A 22,265-nucleotide genomic window follows, 5' to 3' on the forward strand; every position below is an offset into this window, starting at 1 on the left:
CATCAGTTTCTTAACCACTTGTTTTCTTGACTGTGTGATGGTTGGTTTTTTTTTCCCCACCCAATTAGTTCTTTTTTTGGTTATGTATCGATATCAACTTACTAAGTTGCTTTACTAGACAGAAATCAAATTGAGTAAAGTTTTGAATTTCAAAATTATGTTGTATCACTTCACTCTCTGTAAGTTCTCTCTGTATTGACGACGTAGCTGGCTACCCACTATCTAATTTAGGTTCTATTGATGTTGCAAATAAAGAATTTTGAGTACGTAACAGGAAGGAATGGAAGATTTGTAAAATCTTTATACTAACTCCAAAAAAATAAAAAAATGGAATTGTTTTGAATTATTTATTTATTTATTTTATTTCTGACACTTGAATTTCTTGCCATATTCAACTTGATAAGGTTAATTTCGGTCTTGATTACCTGTACAAGTGCTGTTTCAGTTGGTACAATTTACATTGGCACAGAATGAAAATTGTTGAAGCAAAATTGCCTTCTTGGTGCCACCAGCGTTCCGAGGTCATGTAGGAGTCATCTGACTTATGAGGCCAACTAAATGCTACCAAATGCAGTCAAATATGGGGTTGATATGGACTAGGCTTTAGAAGAATGATAGGACGGATTTATTTAATGGCTTTCTTTCTTTTCCGGTCTTTATAATTTTTAACAGTCCTTTCGTTTTCTCTTTAAAGAAGTGGTTACACGCTGAACTTTACCTTTTGGTGGTGTACTAGGTACAAGAAAATGGAGGTGTGTGTAACCCCTTATCCCGAGGTTAATAATCAAGATGAAGTTGCCGGAGGAGAGCTTAGACCATTTCCCGAGAGGCTCAATGCGATTCCCCCTAGAATTGCTGGTGGATCTGTCCCCGGTGTTTCGGTTGAGACATACTTGGATGACAATAAATTATGGAAGAAGCATGTGAAGGCTTATAAGAAGATCAATCATATCATTGACTCGGGGAGGTACCGCAACATAATGGATATGAATGCTGGATTGGGAAGTTTTGCGGCAGCACTTGAATCTCCCAAACTGTGGGTTATGAACGTTGTGCCTACAATTGCTGATAAAAACACTCTTGGTGTTATTTATGAACGAGGATTGATTGGCATATATCATGACTGGTAATTTCTAAACTTAACAAACCTGTTGCAAAACTTCCGTCACAAAAAAATGTTAAATAATAGTAGTAGCATTTGATAAATCTCTTGTTTGCATCTCATATGTGATGATTAGCAGCTATAATGTAGCTTTTGGTAGGAGGGCCACTTCATACATATCCTTGGTGAAAGAGGGTCACCTGTTTCAGTGCTCATGTGATTCTGATATTTGACCTTTTTAGCAGCCTGGAGTTTTTACCATTCATTACAAATACATTGGTTATATTAGGCCATACTGGCTATTTGGTATTTTCGCATATTAAATTACCCAGGTGGATCTGTTTTTGCTTCATTCTATAAAAGCAATATGCGGTCAAGGCATTAAGACTTGACCAACCACACGGTGTGAAACCTGTTCCACAGCTCCAATATATCCGGGGCCAGATCATATTCCCTTGTTTCTTTTTCTTGTTACTTCAACTCAAGTACTTAATGGGCTTTCCCTTGTGCCTGTTGTGTCTCTGTCAACTCAAACTGTATCACTCTTGGTTGGTGTAAGTCATTGGTTCTCGTTTCTCTTTCTTTTCGCCTATATCTGCTTTATCTAAGTTACTGAAAATGGTTTATTTGTTTAAATGTCCTTTCTAGTCCTTCTAGTTATCCCATTTTAGCACTGATACTAAGTTATGTTCATCCTATGCATGTAGAAGAACAAGTGTGCATCTCTCTCTCTCTCTCTCTCTCGCATCTCTTTGTGTGGGTGGGTGTTTGTTTGTTAAAGAGATCATACTTTGCTTGCTTTTATATGGGTTGTATTCTCTTGGCCCTCTTGAACTTTCCCGTAGTTTCTACAATTCTACTATTTCTTTCCTTGATAAAATTTTCCTTTTGCCTTTTTTAACAAAAAGAAAGGGAAGAATCAGATGCGATCAATGATGCATAATATGCTAAGAAAAGAATCCAATGCTAATGATAAGCGGCATGCTCTTAGGTAAAACATTACCTTGGAGACAAGCAAGCATTTAGTTTGAGTTAATTGACATGGTTCAGAACACGTACTTTCCAACACTAAGTAGACCTTCATCCATAGAGGACCTCCCTCCACAAAGTGCTCTATTGGAAGGACAACCAGCATTTTTCATACTAAGTCTCTGATACAACATTTGGAAGATTTAGAGGGTACAAAATTATGTTGGCTGATATGAGATATTACATCAGTTACTTGAATTATTCTGTAGTTGCCTATTGTGTGGAGTATAAATTGGATGTTTGTCCATCCAGATTTAAGCCTTGATTAACTTTTTACCTCTGTACCACTCCATGCCACTGTTAGAAATTTTCTGCACTTCCCAAGAGGGAGGAAAAGAGAACTCATTGTCCCAGCATCAGTTAAATTCTAGGGTCTTCATAAGAAAAGTCCATCCCTTAACTACACTTGTGCAGGATCTGCAACAGAAGAGGCTTGCCAGCTAAAATTTAGGCTTTTGTCATTTTTTGCCAATAAGCAAAAGTTTGCCTGATCCATCAGGTTTCTTGAACTGCATCTGGAAGGCTGTGGTTGTGTATTGCCAGAATTTACTTATGGTTTAAATCCTAGTAGTGGCCCAGTTTTACTTTGTCTGATACATAGAGGAGTCAAGCTCTTTCAGTTGGGTATGGTCAGCTTACTGAGGTTAAATCTTACTGTCCAAGTTTTGTTACATTTTAGCTTTTATTTATTTATTTTCTTTTTTTTGGGGGGGTGGGGGTGTTTGGGGTTCCTTTTACTTAGTGTGTGTGAGAGAGTTGCATGCTTTCTGAAGGCATGTTTTCTAAATTCAACTAGAAAAAGGAAAGGTTTAATTGCGCTTAATAGGTCTATTTTAGTTTTTCTCATATCTTCATTTATTTGCTGATAATTCTTCCTTTTTCCTGGTTCAGGTGTGAGGGTTTCTCTACATACCCAAGGACGTATGATCTTATTCATGCCAATGGTGTTTTCAGCTTATACAAAGACAAGTAAGTTTTTTATATTGATTTTGCAGTCAGATTTTTACGATTGATAGTGATTCCTAAGGCCTGGTTTGAGAGTTCTTCATGTTTATTAAGTTGTGTTTATCAAAAGGAACATACTTGTTAATTTGCATAGGACTGGTTGGTACTTCTTTTTTTTTTTTGGTAGAGACTGGTTGGTACTTCTTGATACTTGATTTTGGGAGTTAAATATGCATCTTCTTTTTGGAAATCATTTAGGTTTTTTTGAGACCTGGTTTTAAGCATATGTATCAGTTGGTGTAGGAGTTTGGCTGGAGTAAAGTAGATCTTATTCAAAGGTTCTAATCTACGGGGATCTAGATTTAATGAACTAGGATTTTCCAACCATCAAAACTTCATGGCCTAAGTTTTACTGGATTGCCTCCCCCAATCTTAAAGGTATCTAAATGGGATGTTGAGTAATTCAGGTCAAGTTGTTCTTGGGCCTGATAGAATTGCCTTAGTGCGTTGGAGTCACTCAAGGTTACCGTATTAAAAGGTAGGAGGAAGGTCACTATATTAAAGGTCTTGGTTGAAACGAAAAGAAGGTTCCAGACCCTTTTGCCTGGTCTTCTCCTATACCTTTATGCCATTGGCAGCTAGATGGTTGCATATTTTTAAGATTTCAAAAGTTTTTCCAGCTTTTAAATGAGTTTCGTAGTAAAAGTTGTTATTTTTGCCCCTTATGCTGAAATTTGCACAAAACAGTGTTAGGTGTAAGATGGAAGACATTCTTCTAGAGATGGATCGGATTCTGAGACCTGAGGGTGCAGTTATATTTCGTGATGAAGTTGATGTGCTGATCAAGTTGAAGAAGATTGTGGGAGGGATGAGGTGGAATGCAAAAATGGTTGATCATGAGGATGGTCCCCTGGTCCGTGAAAAAGTATTAGTTGCTGTCAAACAGTATTGGGTTGTAGGTGGGAAGAACTTGACATCCTCGTGATAGAAATGAGAACAAGAGGAACCCACGCAGGATTGTTAGCCAGTAATGACGGCCCTCAGATGTTTGCAGCTGATGAATTATTCCTTCCTCTCCAGCATTTTTGTGGATGAATGGTTACAGCAGGGGGAAGGTTCTGAAGTTTTGTGATGTTCATTTAATATTTATTGATGTTCTTCATTGTACTCTGATATAGATTATCCAGTTCCACTAGGTTAATGATCTTTTTCTGTTTATGTGTAATCTTTCAAAAGCCGACACGAATGCAAATAGGCTTTTGGCCAAATGGCTGTCAAAATTTTTGGCTGTTTAGGTTGGATTTCCATGATCTGTGGACAGATATTATAATTTACGAGCATCATGGTGCAGGAAAGTTTTGCTCCTCGTCCTCTTGTTGGCAAGGACTTTTCTCTTTCTTTTTGGGTTAATTGTTCTTATGTCCCCCAATTGCATTTCTTTAGGCCATTGTATGTGCAGCGAAAGGACAGAGACTTGGCCAATGGCTCCCATAATCTCAGAAACAGCTGCAGCTTGAGTAGATAAAATACTCATCAGTGCAGCACCATCTCTGTTTTAATTTATCTTCAGATCTGTTACATTTTTAAGTCACCTACGGGGAGGACGTACGTTCTGAATATTACCAATACCTTAAGTTGCCTCGATGGAAAATCTTTAGATCTTCTATTTTGAGAAGTAAGAATCAAGTATTGGTTCCACAAAGCCAACAAAAAAATACATTTGATGTGGCTTGCAAAAAACGGTTAGAGGTTTAATATTGCAGACAAGGTTTTTACCTCCTAAACACGGTTTGGATTTGGTGGCATTACTCACCAAATTCTTGATGCTCAACCAAACAGCGATCTTGTATTCTAGAACCCTTTTAGTATGGGATTCTTTAGTCCAGGATTTAAGAAGCCTGTTCCTGAATAAAAATCTTCAATATTTGTCATGTAATTGTTAATTTGTTATAATATTGTATAATGGAAACAAGGTAGGATTTTATTTTATTTTTTATTTTTTTGTAATGTTCAATCAAACAGCGAACTTGCATTCTACACTCTTTGTCTCTTGGGCTACGGAGGTCAAGTCGGCCAAGGCAGGTCGTGGTATGGCGAGGTGAAGACTTAGGCTGTGTTTGATAGTCATCCAGTTCTAGGAACGACGTTTCATGTCAAAAACATAATTTTCAGTTTATATTAAAATGTCATTGTGAAAAAAAAAATGGTATTTAATGAATCTATTTCAGGAACAATTATCCTAGTTGTTCACTTTTTCTGTATTTGAAACGAAATCAAAATGATGAACAAGGTTTCTTCAATCCATCATTTTGTGTTTCTAATATTTTTTTCCTTTTTCTTTCTAAAAAATTTGAAAACACCAAGTTAACACCAAAGACTTTATTTATTTATTTTTTTCTCCATAGGGGATGATTACCAATGCAGCCTGTAATGTGTAAAGTTTCATTTTTCTTGTCAAATTGGATTTGTATACGAATTTCATTTTGTCACGGGGGTTGTTGTTTTTCTGAAGTCTATTTATTGTCGGCTAAGGCTATGTTTGGTAGCCTACAGAAGAAAAGAAAAGAAAAGGAAAGAGAATAAAAGAAATGAAATGGTGAGAACATAAAAAGAGTTTGTATGTTTGGTAACCAAGTGAAGAAAATAAAAGAAAATAAAAAAATTCAAAAAATTTTGAATTTTAGGAGAGAGATAGACACATAGAAAATCATTGTGTAATCATTCATTTTTTTTTTTTCTAATTATGTTTTCATATTTTCTCATGTTTTCTTATGTTTTTTGCAAGATTTTTTTTGGGGAGCAAAAGAAAACTTTACAATTCCCAAGAGAAATTTTGAATTTCAAAAGCTGAATCTTCTTCGGGGTGAAGACATACCAAGTGCAAAGAGAAATTCTTAATCCAAGAAAAAACAGAACAAAAAGTATACTTTTTTCTTTTTTTTTGTTCTCTCGGCTACCAAACACAGCCTAAGGTCTATTTCGGCATTCTCGTTTGACGGGTCGTACCCACATTGCCACCATCAGTGTACTTAGTTACGTGCCATCCATAATGTTTTGGACACCAACAAAATGCTTATTACCAAGAGGGTGCATTAAATACATGGGAGGGTATGATTGAATTTGTCTGATTTTTATTTTTCTTTGAAAAATTTGCCTGAAAATTGACACATAAGATTTACATCATATCCTAGATATCATATTGTAACTTGGTTGCCTATCAATAAAATCAGATTGAATTCTTCTGTTGCTTAACAAGGTGTCTAGTGCACGTTCAACTCTAAGAAACACTCAGATATGGAGCCCAAAGTAATTGTACGCAGCCCAAGGTATTTTTGAGCATTGGATGCACACCAAATGCCCTATTACGCCTTAGAGGATCCAAGTCCAAATAAAACCTTCTGTTATATTTAATTTAAGAGAGAAGAACCGCACACGGGCATGGAGAAGCACCTCAGCTGTCTCTCTCCACTTCCCTCACCTTCTTGCAATCAGCACCTGTCCTACATATTTCTCACCACTGTTATTGCATCTCTTCACCGCCCTCCTCTCACAACAGTACCGCCACCACCACCATCTATCTCCTTTTCTCAAAATGTCACTCGTATTCAACATCAATACTTGCAGGACGTGAACCCCTTATCTGGCCATGATCCACCATCGCTATATATTCATCCACTGTTGCAGAGAGATGTTTGAATTGAGGATGGTGGCCATTGGTGGTTGCTCATAGAGGAGCTTTGCTATTAAAATGGAAATGAGCAAGGAGTATCTCCCCCTCAGGGTTAACTTCACCCTCTTCTACCTCCTCCTTCCACCATTTTGTAAATGGTAATCCTAGTGAAACTGTGAATAATTTATTTAGCAGAGATGGGTGCAGATGGCTCGTTTAATTCTGATTGTGGGAAGGGGGTGATGCAGTAAGGGCGGCAGTAGTGTAGAGAGAGAGAGAGACAGAGAGTAGCAGTAGGGGTTGCAGGGTTCAGTGGGAAGAGAGGAGTATAGCAGGGTAGGAGTAGGAGAGAATGAGGTTGCAACAACTAACGTCTTGAATGGCAGAGATGCACAGAGGGGATCCAATGATCAATATGATGCTAGCGTGCAATATTCCATCACTCAGTACTGGTGTGCATATCATTTTTCATTTAATTTATGGTTAGCTGAGAACTTTTCAGTACATATATATATGAAAAAAAAAATGGCATACCCAGCGCACAAAGCTCCAACCACTGCGGGGTCTGGAGAGGATCACAATGTACGCAGTCTTAACCCCGCTTGAAGAGACTGTTTTCCGACTCAAACCTGCGAGCACTGACCACTAGGTCACAATGGAACAGACTTACCGTTTCCTGTACATATATATAATATGAGAAAATTCTGAGTTTAGAAAGTTACTACATGAGATATAACGGCCTATTACATAATTGCTGGGATTGATTACGGCCTTTATTTGGACCCTGAATCATTGCACCAAATCCTTATCGCCACCTTAAAACTGGCAATAGCTGATCTCCTGAGATTAGCAAGAGATGAACAGAGGGAAAAGCTAGAAGTGTGTTCAGCAGTGATTCACTGTAGATGAAAGCAGGGTGATCAAAGAAAATCTGGTTGGCCAGTGGAAGTCAGACATCGGTGCCACATCCGACTGTTGGGGTCCACACACCTTGGTGATGTAATGACTTCAGGAATGGGAAGGTAGACGTAGTGGGTGTTGCATAACCCAACTGTGATGTCACTGTACCCCGCAAATGCACCATGCACCTGCAAGGATTTGGTGATCATAGAGCTTGTAAATCTCAAGAATATGTTAGTATGCACCATTACCCATATATATAAACTAAAAAGAGACCATGTATGCTAATAGAAATGTTGAAAAAAAACTTGGAATTGAACTGTGTCTATCCTTTTCATGCAGAATGATTTCTGCATGGCAAAAGTATAGCTCATTCTGCATGGCAAAAGTATAGCTCTGTGCCATCAGCAAATGATGCCTTCTACCCCCAGGCATTGTTTCTTTATTCTACTGTTGCCACACAAAAATTAATAAAAGCCATGCAACAAATGTGTAATTGGGGGTCCCCTACTCTTTTAATAAGATATTCATCAAAATGGAAGCAGATGAAAGGAACAAGTCTTTACCGCATTCTGTCCAAGAACAGTGCAAAGGATAGCATCAGAAGCATTTGCACGACAGGCTCGAATCATATAGGTGGGATCAATGTATTTAACATCAGCAGGAACTCCTATTCCCCTAAAATGCTTTTTTATCTGTTATAAACATTGGCAAGATTGTCACTACAAGCAAAAAAAATTTAGTCCAACTCACAGAAGTTGCAATGATCTAAGATCACTATCGATTCTAATTTAACATCAGGAAAACAATTTTACAAGAGGGGTTAGGGGTAAAATATGGAATTTTGATCTCTTAAGATGTAACTTTTAGGGGGGGTTATATATAAAATTAAAATCTTACTTCCTTTTACTCATAAAATCAGAAAGGTCTTTGAAACCCATTTTCATTACATTCAGGTAGGTAGCGCCATCAGAGTCTTCTTCCCCTCTTGCTTTTTCTTCTTCCTACAAATGCAGTGAAGGCAACGATTGCAGTCGGACCAGCAGTGGCTTCTTCTCCTTTTTTTTTTTTCAATCATTCATCTTTTCCTCCAGTTTGCCTATCTCTCTCTCTCTCTCTCCCCCCCCCCAAAAAAAAAATCTCTCCTTTTTCTGACAGATTTCGGGATGCAGGTGCGTAGACAACTTGGCGGCAGGTTGCCTAGGTCCTTGGAAACCTCCTCAACTATGGTTTTTATGTTTCCACCACTTGGATTTTTTTTCCTTTGGCCATGACAAAGAAGTACATTAGAACATGATTGAGGAAACAAATCCAGCTATATGATGGTGGGGTGGGGGGTGGAATCCTCCATAGGCACCAAGAGTACCAATGATTAAAATACCATCATTATTTTGGAAAACAAAAAGGGTGTAACCAGTGCACGAGGCTACCACCACTGCGGGGTCTGGGGAGGGTCATTATTTTTTAGGATGTTATTTTGGAAAACATCCTGAAAATTGAAATGGATGTCTTCCATTTTTTTTTTTTAATTGCATTTCAGTAGAATAATTTCCCCCTTTCCAATCCTTATAACACTTTTTTATTGGTTTTCATCAAATCCTGTAAATATTTTACGGCAAAACATACGCAACTTTTGCAGAAAATCTATATATTAGGAAAAGCAAAGTTAGTAAGGTAAACACATATTTCTTGTTTTACTTGTTGGCATTCCCTTACTCATGGTAAGGTAATCACTTTTTCTCTGTTAAAATAAGTTGTTTCAAAAAGTAATGACGCAAACAAAAATAAGCTGTTGCTTTTGTGTTATTCGTGTTGCACCCGAAAGTGTTAGACAATGAAGCATCCTTACCTGCTGTTGGATATGGACTCCAATATCTTGAAGTACCACATTCCCAGATGCATCTGTGGCATTTGACTTTTCTAGCAAATCCTGGATTGAAAAATTGGGTGTACATTTCATTGCAATTTTTGTAAAAATTTGGTTCAGGCTCATAATATCAACTAGCAACACAACAAAAATATTAACATCAATTCTTACAAAGGACATCTATCAAGCCACCAAACATGAGTGCTTTGCTTGAGTTATCTTATTGTCAGGCAAATATATACAAATAAAATCCCTCAAGTCACTATATAAGCAGCCATTATCTAATTGTCAATGCAGTAAGTCAGCCAACTGTAAAATGGACTTTCAAATGAAAAGAACCAGCATAAAGTGCCAACCCAAGGTTATGGCTTATAGAAATTTGTAATTTCTGTTGTTCAAAGTGATTACTTGTCAATGCAAAAGAAAATTAAGTTCAAACAAAGTATCAATAGAGTCAAGTTTGTAATAAGTCTTAAAGCCTTGATATTAACTTGCAAAAGATTCATGCAAATTATATGACATGTTCCTAGCATGCTATTTGGATTAAGTGTTCACCAAAAAAAAAAAAAAAAAATTCGGATTAAGTGAATCTAGGATTTACCCCGTCAAGAAGAAGGTAACTGCTAGCTGGGGCAACATTTCTTTTGCCATCTCAAAAAGGTTGAGGACAAGCATTTACACCTCAGCAACAAATTCATTCTATATATTATACTTCCAAAACATGTGGGATTTCTTAGGATCATAGTAAACAAATAATTTCCAACATCTGGCAAGAAAAAACCACTGATAATGGCCACTCCTATATACCAGCATAACTCTTAGAGCAGAATTCACTTACTTGTCCTGCCCCTTCAGCCACACAAATCACCGCAGATCCTTTTGTTTTTATCAGATTCTCTAAATGTTGCAAGACGCCATAAGGTCCTTCTAGTTTAAAAGGCACCTGCACTTGGATTAATAAGAAACTACCTTCCAAGTAATGGTTATAAGTACGTGTCTGTGTTTGAGAGAGAGTGTGAACCTCAGGAATCAAACATATATCAGTCTGCCCACTAGAGAGTGATGCATGCATGGCTATAAAACCACTGCTTCTTCCCATCAATTTCACCACACCAATACCATGATATGCACTGTGTGCCTGAATGCATCAGAGAGAGATCACTAGAACAAATCTAAGCATGGCTCAAGATCTAAGCACAAAATATGAGGAGATTTCAGGTTTCTTGAGCAGTCTTTCAAATAGCAGCCAACTAGACAAAGGTAATACTGTTGCTTACCTCAATATATGCAGAATTGATTGCACGTTGAGCTTCTTCAACAGCAGTATCAAAACCGAATGTCTTATCCATTAGGAGTATATCATTGTCAATTGTTTTTGGGACACATACAACAGATACTCTCATCATTCTCCTGCGGCACTGCATGTAGAGGAAGCATCATATGAGCCAAGCAATAACCCACATGAGGCCACACCTATATCCATTATAATGCACAAGCAAGGTATTTGTTCCCCACAGCACCAACCCCCCCCCCCCCCCAGAGAACTGAAAATCCAAGTCCAGAGATATTCACTGTGAAGGACATGAAAAAGTAAAATGATAGCCAGTGAAAACCAGAAAGCTTATGCTGGAGAACAAAGACAATTCTGCTTTAGTAACAGCAGCTAAAGTTCATTTATCAAGATTGTGTCAGCATTCTGCATTACCATACAGTGGAACATGCTATTGATCTAGAGGTTATGTCCAACTCTTCTACCTCCGAACTCTAAATTCCAACTAAAAACTCAACTAGAAGAATTCAAAAGAAGAAAGTAGTAGGACTCGTAATTTTAGTAGAAAAGTATTATCAGTACTTGCAACCATGTACTTATCAAGTGTTCGGCTACAAGTAAACCCTAGACTTCTCATACAGCCTCGATTATACAAGAGTGGAAGTAAAGCAACAACTCAGCTTCTGATTTCATTCAGTAACCAAAATCATCATCAACTTGCTTTGGATGTCCCCTAGTCCTTTTATAGGCATGCAATGAACTATGAACATTGTCACCCATCAATTACATAATTACATTAAGATTTACTCAAAACCTAGAAAACAAAATCTATGCAGTAACCAAACACTTCCCCCTGAGTTAGATCTTCCCATAGCTATTTGAAAGGGGAAGAGAGTTGTACTAATCCCATAGCCTAGTTTGTTTCTATGGTGCTATCTCTCCTACACGTGTTGCCTTTTTTTTTTTTTTTATTGCTCTCTCCTCCATTTCCATCCCAAGAATGTCATGAGGCCATGTCTAACCCAAAGTGGAAGCAAGCTATGTCTGAAGAAATGGCACTTCAGAAGAATTGTACTTGAAAGTTGATTGACCTTCCAAGGGGGAGAGTTCCAGTTGGATCCAGATGGATCTACACAGTCAAGTACCAATCAGATGGTGTTGTTGAGAGATACAAGGCCTGGTTGGTGGCCAAATTGATCAGGAGACATTTGCCCTTGTGGCTAAACACAATGCGATAGGAGTTCTCTTATCATTGCAGCTAATAAAGACTGGACATTGTATCAATTAGCTATGAAGAATGCTTTCCTCCATGGTGACTTAGAAGATGAGCCATACATGCAAACTCCACCTGGTTTCAAGTTTCCTATAGCTGAAGGGAAAGTGTGTCTCCTAAAAAAGGCATTGTATGCATGTATGGTCTCAAACAATCCCTAAAGGCCTGGTTTGAGAAGCTTAGACAGGCTATTCTAAAGAATGGGTATTCCTAGAGATGGTTGGAATGCACATTATTTACCCGGCGAGGTAATGATACCATCACAACTCTTATTGTTTATGTAGATGACATTGCGGTGATTGGAAATGACAAGGTTGAGATAGCTAGATTGAAGACCTACTTGGCCCAATAGTTTGAGATTAAAGATCTAAGACCCTTGAAGTATTTATTGGGATTGAAGTATCAAGATCTGAAAAAGGAATCAATCTATGTCAAGAAAAGTTTATTATGGACTTGTTGAAAGAAATAAGGATGTTGGTTGCAAACCAACAAACTCTCTATTAAGCAGAATCACAACCTAGGAGAAAATTGTGGACCTTCTCTTGTTGATGTATGAAAAATACCATTGGCTAGTATGAAAGTTGATCTATCTCTCTTTAACTAGCCTAGATTTGAGATTTCACCTATGCAGTTGGGGTGTTGAGATAGTTTATGGATGCCCCCAAGAGTGGGCACTTGGATGTTGCATATTGTATCCTTAGGTACTTGAAGTTCCACCCTAGGGAAAGAGTGCTACACTGATGCGGATTGGGCTGGTTCAATTTCTAACAAACAGTCTACATCAGGATATTGTACATTTGTGGGTAGAACCCTCATCACATGGAGAAGCAAGAAACAACTTATTGTGGCCTAATCCAGTGTAGAGGCAGAGTTTAGGGCTATGTCTCATAGAGTATGTGAATTCCTATGTCTGAGAAGGCTGGTCCAAGAGTTAGGATTGATACTGAGGCACCTATGATACCCTTGTGATAACAAGGCTACTATAAGTATAGCACACGAACCTGTGCAACATGACAAGACAAAGCATATTGAGGTGGACCGACATATCTCATCAAGGAGAAGATTGAGTTTGAATATATTTGCACTCCTTTTGTGAATACAAGTGATCAATTAGCTGACATCTTCACCAAAGGGATCGTCCCTCACTAGTTCAGTACCCTTCTGTGTAAGCTAGGAATGTCTAACATTTATTCTTCAGCTTGAGGGGGAATGTTAGAGTTTATAAAATAAGGATAGTTCGGGTATTAGTTTGTATGTTGTTGTCTTATATTAAATTTTTATCTTTTCACCTTTTACCTCCCTAGGGAGGTGTGTATAATTTATTCATCATGTTAGTAAATTAAATAGGATTTCTCTCCCACAGTCGTTGCACATCTCCTTCTCTCTTCTTCTCCTCATCTTTTCTTCTTCTCTGCTCACCTCTTCCTTTCTCCTCTCCTCTCTCTTTATTGATCCTTGCACCATTTACAACTCTTTTAGCTCTCAAGATGTACTCGGGGTATATTGATTCAAAATATGTGTGTATGTGTAAAATTCCAAAATGTATGTGCTCATTCCAAAAAAGCAAATAAATAGATCTAGAGTACCTCATTGTGTATCGCATTTGCTCCTGCATGAGTGCCATTTCCACCGAGAATGAAAAGCATATCAATTCCTCTGGCCTAAAGTACTCAATTAGCATTTGTAGTGACTTGCACAGTCTAATTGCAATTATAAAGAGAGAATACAAATATATACTCAGCAACATAAAATCTGCTAGCTATAAAAAATATTATACCTGTATGCTATCTACAATTTCACTGGTATTACCACCCCCACGAGAAACTCCCAGCAAACTTCCACCAGCAAGATTAATGTTTTGAACAACATTGCGAGAAAGCTGAAATATCAGATACCAGCTTCATGATTATGAATGAAAATTATAAATGCGAAATATGATATGTCAAGGGCTCAAGGTGGGAGCTCTCACCGGTATTTCTGGTAAGCCCTGATCAAAGAAACCATGATAACCAAATGGGATCCCAACAATCTTCTTAACCCCATACAGCTCAAGAGTAAAAACTATCTGCACTAGCATGAAGGGAATGAGAATTCATTTTTTTTTCTTTTCTTTTTTGTGTGTGTGGAGGTGGGAAAAGAAAATGATAGACAAAATAAGTCCATAGATCAGAAGCCTCTGCAAGTATGACTGGATTAAGTAAGGTCATTTGTTGACCAGGTTAAAAGCACACTCTCAGTATTTTTAGTCACTAATATGTGGTTGTTCCTTTAGAAGGAAAAGAAGATTTCACCATCCAAAAGAAAAAGGAAAAACAAATGGTTGCAAGCATATGAATATGATCATTTTGAATCCTTGTAGATATATTTGGAGGGGCCCATTAAATATTTGTTATTGATCCTCCACATGTCTATAGAGTCTGTTTTAGAACAATTGTTTCCCTATCGGAGCATAACCATTTGGGGTCTCTACCCTCCATGCCTCCATTTTGAACTTTTATTACTGAACTATGCTACTCATAATTCTTCATGTTACAAGGATTCCAGAATTATTCAGTATTTGCCAAAGAGAACATGAGCATTCTACATGAATCATTTTAGACCTACCAAAAACTTCCCAGCTGCAATCATGTGTATCTTGCAGTTAAAATATAACTACCATGTTTGCTTCATGCTTGGTCACAAAGAATATCAACACATGATAATGAGGAGTCGTCATAGCAACCAAGGAAACTTGACATATAGACATGACTATAGGTAAAGTATATACTGATAATGTTTCTCTTGCTGGCAACCATCTAGATGTTTCCCAATGCAGGTATGACCAATTGTGTGTTTCAGTGTGCAAAAGTGCTTCCCCCTTTCTTATCCTTTTTATTACTTTTTAATGAGACAAGGAAACAAGAAGTTTCCAGAATTGATGGCACTAGTGTTAAATGTGTTGCTAGATCCAGTACTTGAAGGCTAAGCAAGTCCTTGTTACATATGCTTCCCTGTAAATATATAATACCTGCTGAAGGGTTATCCGCCTTGTAATAGCTACAAAATTTTGGAAAAAAGACTGGAAGCGGTTAAATCAGATTCACATCAGTTAGCTTCTCTCCATTTGCATTTCCAAGAGAATTCACTGCAGGAATGATTTAATCAACTAACATGCGCATGCACACATAAGCACAAAAAAGCAGGTTTTATGTTAGAAACATGCATGTTTATTTATTTGCTTGCTTATTTTAAATGTCCAATAAATCACCAATTCGGTTTCTACTTGCATCAACTAGAAGAATTCACTAGAGCCTAAACTAAAATGAAAGGGTAAGAGGAAATAGTCATGACAACTTGAGAAAGCTTTTGCGAGGAAACAAGGAAGTCACACATGAAAAGACATCTAAAAATTCAAACCAAGCCTAACAATAGCTCCAGCAAATTGTTGGGCAAGCAAAGGGGAAAGCAACTGGACAACTCAAGAGATGATAAAGGTTGATTTCAACCATTCCATTCGCTAAGGTTTATGGCACATGATTTAAAATATGATCATGGTTTACAACTAAAAAAAAAAAAACAGAGCAACCTAGTGCACAAGGCTCCCGCTATTGCAGGGTCTGGGAGGGGCAAGTGTATGCAGCCTTGCCCCCTGCTTCGCAGAAGAGGCTGTTTCCAACTATTGGTCCTAAACATTTCCACTGCCAATGTTAAACACAATTCTTTCCAACAAACATTTTATTCCTCCCTACCTTGTATATAGTGTTTGACTAAGGAAAAAATATTTTTAAGCGAGCCCCCAGTAAGGGCTTCCCACACGGCCTTGATATCATTGTCATGAGGACAAATGGCGTAGCAATTATGATTGTTGGATTGAGAGGACATGGTCTAGATTAGACACATGTCAGTTTTGAAACTCAACTTCAATCAAATACCCTCTCGTGTCTTGGCATATATTCCCTTGTATGTCTGTGCACACTAGGGTACACTGACCACTATTGTGTACTCTCCCAGTCCTGAATTTTACAAAGCTCTATTTTGCTACTTTTCAAACTCTGTTTGGGCTGAAATTTGACATGTGAGCAGGAGAACAGGAGATCTTAGAATCTACCTGCCAACAAATATTGGGCCCATCTAGCCTAACACATGGCAAACATTTGGACTGCAAAACAAGTACTTCCTAGGGTGGGCCGTCCAAGAACCAAGAGCTCATATCACGAATATATAGTCTTCCTTTGCATATGGGAGAGAATATGCCAAGTGCACCAACCTAGTCAAGCTTAGCATGTGAGCTCTTATGGATGCTTAGTAGAAACTTAAATTTAGTAGACATCTCTCCGATGTCACCCTCTATTCAGTAAGTCTCATCTAGACAAAGTTCATCATCTGGAAGAACAGAGCTTTCACTTTTGTCTGCTTCAACTTATCTTTAAATTTTGCTTGTCTGTATTTTAACGCTCAAAACACACAGGGCGAGTTCAACGCATGGTGTACATATGGTTGATGTGTCACTTAAACCTTGCTTGACAGGATGAACAGTTCCATTTATGGCTTTCTATGACTAAGAGTTCACCAACCTGTCTAATGACATCATTAAGGCCAGGACAGAGCCCCCCACAAGTGACAATTCCAGCTTTAACTCTCCCAGGTTCAAAGTATATCTGCTTCCGTGGTCCTGCACGATGCACCCTACGTAAGATGAAAATTGTTAGTCAAAAAGCAGATTTAAGATTCCACATAAGATATCTAATAGATGGATGCTACTCAATCAAATGAGATACAAAAGTGCAACCAAAACCAAAAGCAAACTACTATGAATTTTTTTATTCGGCCTTTCGTGTATTTTATACATAACATTGTTGCAGTATTTTCCTGAATTTTACTTGGGGCCATATATATTGTCTAATAGTCTCCCTTTCATTTTTTGACTCCTTTCTGGAAAGCTTTCACTGTAAGTGTGGCTTCTGCTGACATGTATCCTGCTATCATCCTCCCTTACTTGCTTAAGCCTTTAGGGAGTTCACATTCTTGTTTCTCCTTCTGGCCATTCAATAAACTTCCACTATTGAGCAAAAGAGAGCTTAGAAATAAAATAGGATTATAGCCTTGTAGTTTAATACAAAAATTGTGCAAAAAAAAATAAAAAATAAAAAGGCCCTGAAAGACACAAATTTTCTTACTGCAATTAATGTAAGAGGAAGAGGTCAGGCTTGAAGGGCTTCTAGCTTCCTCTTTTTTTTTTTTTTTTTTGCCTATAGGCAGTGTCTATCACCCTAAAATTTGTGTGGATATGTTTTCCAGTAATCATGGATTGTTTTTTAACACAATCCAACATCTCTTTGTGCAAGGATAATGCTCTAAAATTGTTTGAAACAATCAACTCCATTTGAAATCCAGAAACCATTTAAAAAAAAAAAAGGAAAAAGAAAAAGCTCCGTACATGGTGAGTGATCAGTTGAGATAGGCCACAAATCTTACATGAGGCCTATCAAGAGTGCTCCCCCTTCTATCCAACAGTCAAATACCAAGCTACCAGTCCACATGGCAGAAAATGGGCCATGTGGCCAGAATCCCTTCCAGCTGTGCAGTAGATGTATTCCTTTTCCGTGATATAAACATAATATATGCTGTCATTTCAAGACACTATCATTAAGAAGAAAACTGGCATTTAGGATGGTAATTTTTGGGTTGATACTGTAGCTTGGGTTCAAAGTCAGCCCTCATCAGATTAACCTACTACCCCACCTCTAAAGCCTGCCTTAGAATGACAAAGGAGGGTTGGGGGGGGGGTGGATCTGAAAGAAAAAAAAAAAAAATGAAAGAATACAACCATTGCTCCACCCAACTGCAATTAGGATCAATGCACTCAGCTCCAGCAGAAGTTGGTGAAGAATATTTTATAACCTGAAAGACATCACAATTGATAATTATCATAAAGAATATTCTGATCTATGATTATACAGATATCAATCTATGATGGACCTTAGATTTAGGCCACCAAAGAAAGCAGGAATAGGAAATATTATATATATATATATATATATCATATTTATAATATTTTCTTGCTTGCACATTTAAAGCACGCAACTTAGAGATATTTCCTGAACCCAGCATTCCCAATAAGCCCCAGAATTACAAAGTCAATCCCGTTAATAGAACATAGAGTGCCACTTGCAGTAGCAATGTCCAAGCAAGAAAAGCAAGAACTCAATTAAAAAAAGATGTGGTTTAGTAAATGGATTGGAGAGAGGACAAATTTAACCACTCAAGACTTTGAATCAACAACAGTGGATCAGTTTTGTGGCACAACAGGCAACAGTCCATACTACACCAATAGTTTCCACTATGAGAAGAGTATTGATGCAGTTGCATCAGACATTAATCCCATATGGATGCCTATGTGTAAGTTTAGTAGGCCCCAATGAGCATTTGGCAATTCAATGGGCTGAAATTGACCTTTGGACAGTTATATTATAGGTTGGGCCTCCTATTTTTTGGGGGTTTGATTGTAATGAACCGAATTTATAAGCCCAAAGTGGGATAAAGTTAGTACACGGGATTAGCAGTTAAGTGTTTGGGTTACATTAGAATACTTAACAGCTAGATAGAGTTTTGTTTTGAATTTACTAACTTTATTGGGTCTTTTCGAATGATTAGAAGTTCTTTCATGAGTCAATTTAGGAAGTTTAGATATTCTTTAAATATGTAATACACCCTCATCAGTTAAGAATGATTTGAGTAAAGAATATGAATTTTTGAAGAGTCTTACTACTATTGAGCAGTGCATATGGGATTGGTATCCAGACTTGATTTCTAATCTTTCTTTTTTTTTTTTTCCCCTCTCTTCTTCATCCCAAGTAAACAGATTAGATCAATTTTCCCTTCCCTTCCATCGATCTAATTTCTTCCTTAAACAACACAGATTACTTCATTTATCTTAGATTTGATCACAGATTTGATTATTGAACTTGCTTGCATCTGAAAACTATAATCTGGATTTCTAGATTGCACTAATTGGTATCAAAGCCAAAATTGTCCATTAATACCATGGATCATACAATCTTGTCCATTATTGAATTTGCTTACATTTGAGAACCATAGTTTGAATTTGATTATTTAACTCGTGCAAGAGAATTTATGAACGGTGAATATCGAAGAAATTTGGCGACAATGTAAATAATTTAAGAATCAATTGCTAATCACATGAAATCATATGGGGTCTTTGTCCGATAAATTGATCTCAATCATTGAACAATGGGTGGAAGACAAGATGATGGACCATTGATAGTGGAAGGCATAGTGGCTCCAGTTATAATTGAAGAATTATCCATGAAGGAGCATTAATTGGTTCACCTTTTGATCAAACCAGTGGATTTTGTGCTTCCACGAATCCACAGTGTGACTTAAACAATGGATTCCCTGATTTCATACCACTGGGTGATGGTTTGATCATTGGTTTTGTTAGGTCAAGGAGAGCAGTTATTGATAATGCATCGAAGATTATCAAATTCTACAAAACTCAAGAACAATTTCTTTAACCGGAGGGAATCGATGCAGTTGCATTAGACATTAATCTTGTATGATCAACTTCAGCCCATTGTATGGATACCTATGTGTAACTTTAGAAGGCCCTCAAGGAGTAGTTGGCAATCCAATGGGCTGAAGTTGACCTTTCAGTAGTTATATTATAGGTTGGGCCTGTAATTTTTTGGGTTTCATTGTAATAGGCTTAATTTATAAGATCATAAAGTGGAGATAAATTTAGCACATGGTATTATTAGTTTAATTAAGTGTTTCAGTTAGATTAAAATACTTAATAGCTACATAGAGTTTTAGTTTGAGTTTATTTACTTTAATGAATGTGTTAGAGTGATAGGAGTCCTTTTATGAGTCAATTTAGGACTTTATAAATATTTATACATGTAATACACCCCCATCAATTAAGGATGACTTAAATAAAGAATTTGAGTTTTTTTTTAAAGAGTTTTGGTGTTGTTGAGCAGTGCACACAGGATTGGTATCTCATACTTGATTTCTTCTCTTCTTTCTTCTTCCTTGCAAGTAGATCAATCTAATCTCTTTTCCCTCCCCTTCCATTGATCTGATTTCTTCCCTTAATAATGCAGTTGCTTCCCTAATCTCATATCTAATCACAGATTTGACCATTAGGCCTGCTTGCATCTAAGGTCCATGATCTAAATTTTAATATTACATTAAGTACCTGCAAGAAACCGGCTTCCTTTATCGCATATTTAATCATAGATTTGACCATTACGCCAGCTTGCATCTATCTACTATGAAGTTGCAAATCCAAGGCTTTCATTTCATCACAAAAGCAAGGAAACAAGGCCACTAAGGAATAAATGTACCTAACCATTACTTAAATAACTAATAACTATTTAATTGAGATGTCCACTTGGGCTTCCCATTTTCTTCCCCCACCCCAATTACTGATTTTGACCCCAAAATCAGATATTTGTGTCAATCTATCAGTTGGTTGACCAAGAAATGAGTAAGAAGAGGGTGCCTCGTGGCCCTCGTTGAGTCATTTGAGTTTGAATCCTTGGTTGCACTTGCACCTAATATGAAGGGAAACCCCAACCTATAAAAAAACTCACAGAACTCCATAGTAGTGAGAATGAAATCACCCCACCATTCTTAATTCCGTTGACATTATAAACTGAACTTCGCAAGACAAGTGCAGGCAATTTTCATCAATGAGAAAAAAAAAGAGAAGTACAACGGAAAGAGAAGAAAACAGCAATTGATTAAAACAAATCTTGAAGTGGTTAAAAAAAGAGCAGGTCTAACAGAATTCTACAGCTATTAAATAAAACATATAAGAGCACCAATAGTCATATCACAAACCTTTAAAAGTGTCCTATCATCGTCATTAATATATTCATTTTTCCTATCCTCAGGCATTGTGGCACCATCCAACACTTGAGAACCTCTATGACAAGAAAAATAGTACAAAGTATTATATCAACCAAGAGTAGAAGTTGGAGTGAGAAAAATAACAGGAAACATTTCAGTATCAGAGCTCATTATACAAATGTAAGTATTATGGGTTTGAAACAAAAGGGAAGAGAAGTGATGGGTTCCAATTAGGAAGATAATAGAAACACCCCCCCTCCCCACCCCAAAATAAATAAATAAATAAATCACCTGATTTTAAGAGAAAATGTAGTCAGGATAGGCGTTACATCGAAGACATCCCTCAAATGCGGCAAATTGAACCTCTTTTCAAATTGCAGTTGAAAATGTTCTTTCCAATCCGGATTACTAAAATCAGTATCCGGGTTCACAATAGCAGCACTAACAGTCGTAAATAAACGACTCCACCTTTTCATATGCCTTTGAGATCTTCCAATTCGTGAACGATTGAAGCCCAAGTAAGGATCATCCCCCCTAGATAGGCAGTCACGCTTCTCTAGATTGAGAAGGGCAACTCCATTGATTGAAGAAACAAAGGCCATCCGCAAATGGATGAAAGCTGTATCAGTCCAATAACCTGCAGTAGATGAAGAGTTCCAATACCGAATTCAGAATAACAAAAATGGCTGAAACCTTCAACTATTAAAAGTTCCAGCAAGGAAAAAACTACCGCAAACCACATTGACAGAATTAGTAAGATGACGAGTTAAAAATTTGTCCCCGACATTATTCAACTATTTCATACTAAAATAAAAATTGGACTAAAAACACTAATGCTGTACAGGGGATTTCTCCCGATCATTTTCTTATATCATTGAGCGTAAATGAGGATCTTTTCCGCTTCCAAAAGCTAAAGGGAATCAAGATCCCCGAGAAAAATAAATAAATAAACAAAATTTAATTCAAAAAAGAGAACGATTAGTACACCACCTTCAGATGGTAAGATAGGTTAAGAATCAATGTACTAGAAAAACCAGAACCCGTCAGTGAAGAATCTATAGACCAAATGCGTTCGCGATCGATCGAGGTCGAAGAGAGATGAGCAAGAGATCCGCTCCGTTTTCGAGCTCCGAAGTTCCCGGTTTGAGAATTGTCAGCTCGCGCCGCTGGGGGTTGGTTTTAACTTCTAACACGTTGGTTGAAGGTAACAGTATAATAGTTTTCGCTGGTTCTTTTCGAATTCGGCTACTCTCCAACGACCGACTCTCCAACTATCTACCTCCCACCCTTCTGATGTCAGCACCTGGCAGATTTTTAATCCAATGGTTGTCTTTGTTCTCAGAAGCATACACACTA

General features: G+C 37.5%; 2 protein-coding genes across 4 annotated transcripts in view; one reads left to right on the plus strand and one right to left on the minus strand.

Moving 5' to 3' along the window:
* Positions 1 to 4,442, plus strand: part of LOC122076799 (probable methyltransferase PMT2) — a 7,605-nt gene extending 3,163 nt beyond the window's left edge. Inside the window, exons 5-7 of the mRNA XM_042642365.1 lie at positions 737 to 1,126; positions 3,023 to 3,100; positions 3,824 to 4,442. Of these exons, the coding sequence (XP_042498299.1) occupies positions 737 to 1,126; positions 3,023 to 3,100; positions 3,824 to 4,061 (706 nt within the window). The 3' untranslated portion in view covers positions 4,062 to 4,442. The remainder of the gene's footprint in view (positions 1 to 736; positions 1,127 to 3,022; positions 3,101 to 3,823) is intronic.
* Positions 4,443 to 7,196: 2,754 nt separating this feature from the next.
* Positions 7,197 to 22,243, minus strand: LOC122077189 (ATP-dependent 6-phosphofructokinase 5, chloroplastic-like). 3 transcript variants are annotated; one of them, XM_042643040.1, is made up of 14 exons: positions 21,900 to 22,243; positions 21,201 to 21,546; positions 20,901 to 20,985; positions 17,863 to 17,936; positions 16,610 to 16,721; positions 14,026 to 14,121; positions 13,834 to 13,935; positions 13,643 to 13,717; positions 10,791 to 10,931; positions 10,535 to 10,651; positions 10,352 to 10,456; positions 9,496 to 9,576; positions 8,213 to 8,341; positions 7,197 to 7,834 (listed from the first exon to the last, which is right to left on the minus strand). In XM_042643040.1, exons 2-14 carry the CDS (start codon positions 21,509 to 21,511, stop codon positions 7,667 to 7,669), a joined length of 1,596 nt encoding a protein of 531 aa, XP_042498974.1. In that variant the 5' UTR covers positions 21,512 to 21,546; positions 21,900 to 22,243; the 3' UTR covers positions 7,197 to 7,666. The 3 variants fall into 3 exon arrangements, with proteins under 3 accessions (XP_042498974.1, XP_042498976.1, XP_042498975.1); XM_042643042.1 differs by lacking the exon at positions 21,900 to 22,243 and adding an exon at positions 21,752 to 21,864; XM_042643041.1 differs by lacking the exon at positions 21,900 to 22,243 and adding an exon at positions 21,640 to 21,777.
* Positions 22,244 to 22,265: the final 22 nt, after the last annotated feature.

The sequence above is a fragment of the Macadamia integrifolia genome, chromosome 4 (assembly GCF_013358625.1).
Source record: "Macadamia integrifolia cultivar HAES 741 chromosome 4, SCU_Mint_v3, whole genome shotgun sequence".
Lineage (NCBI taxonomy): Eukaryota > Viridiplantae > Streptophyta > Magnoliopsida > Proteales > Proteaceae > Macadamia > Macadamia integrifolia.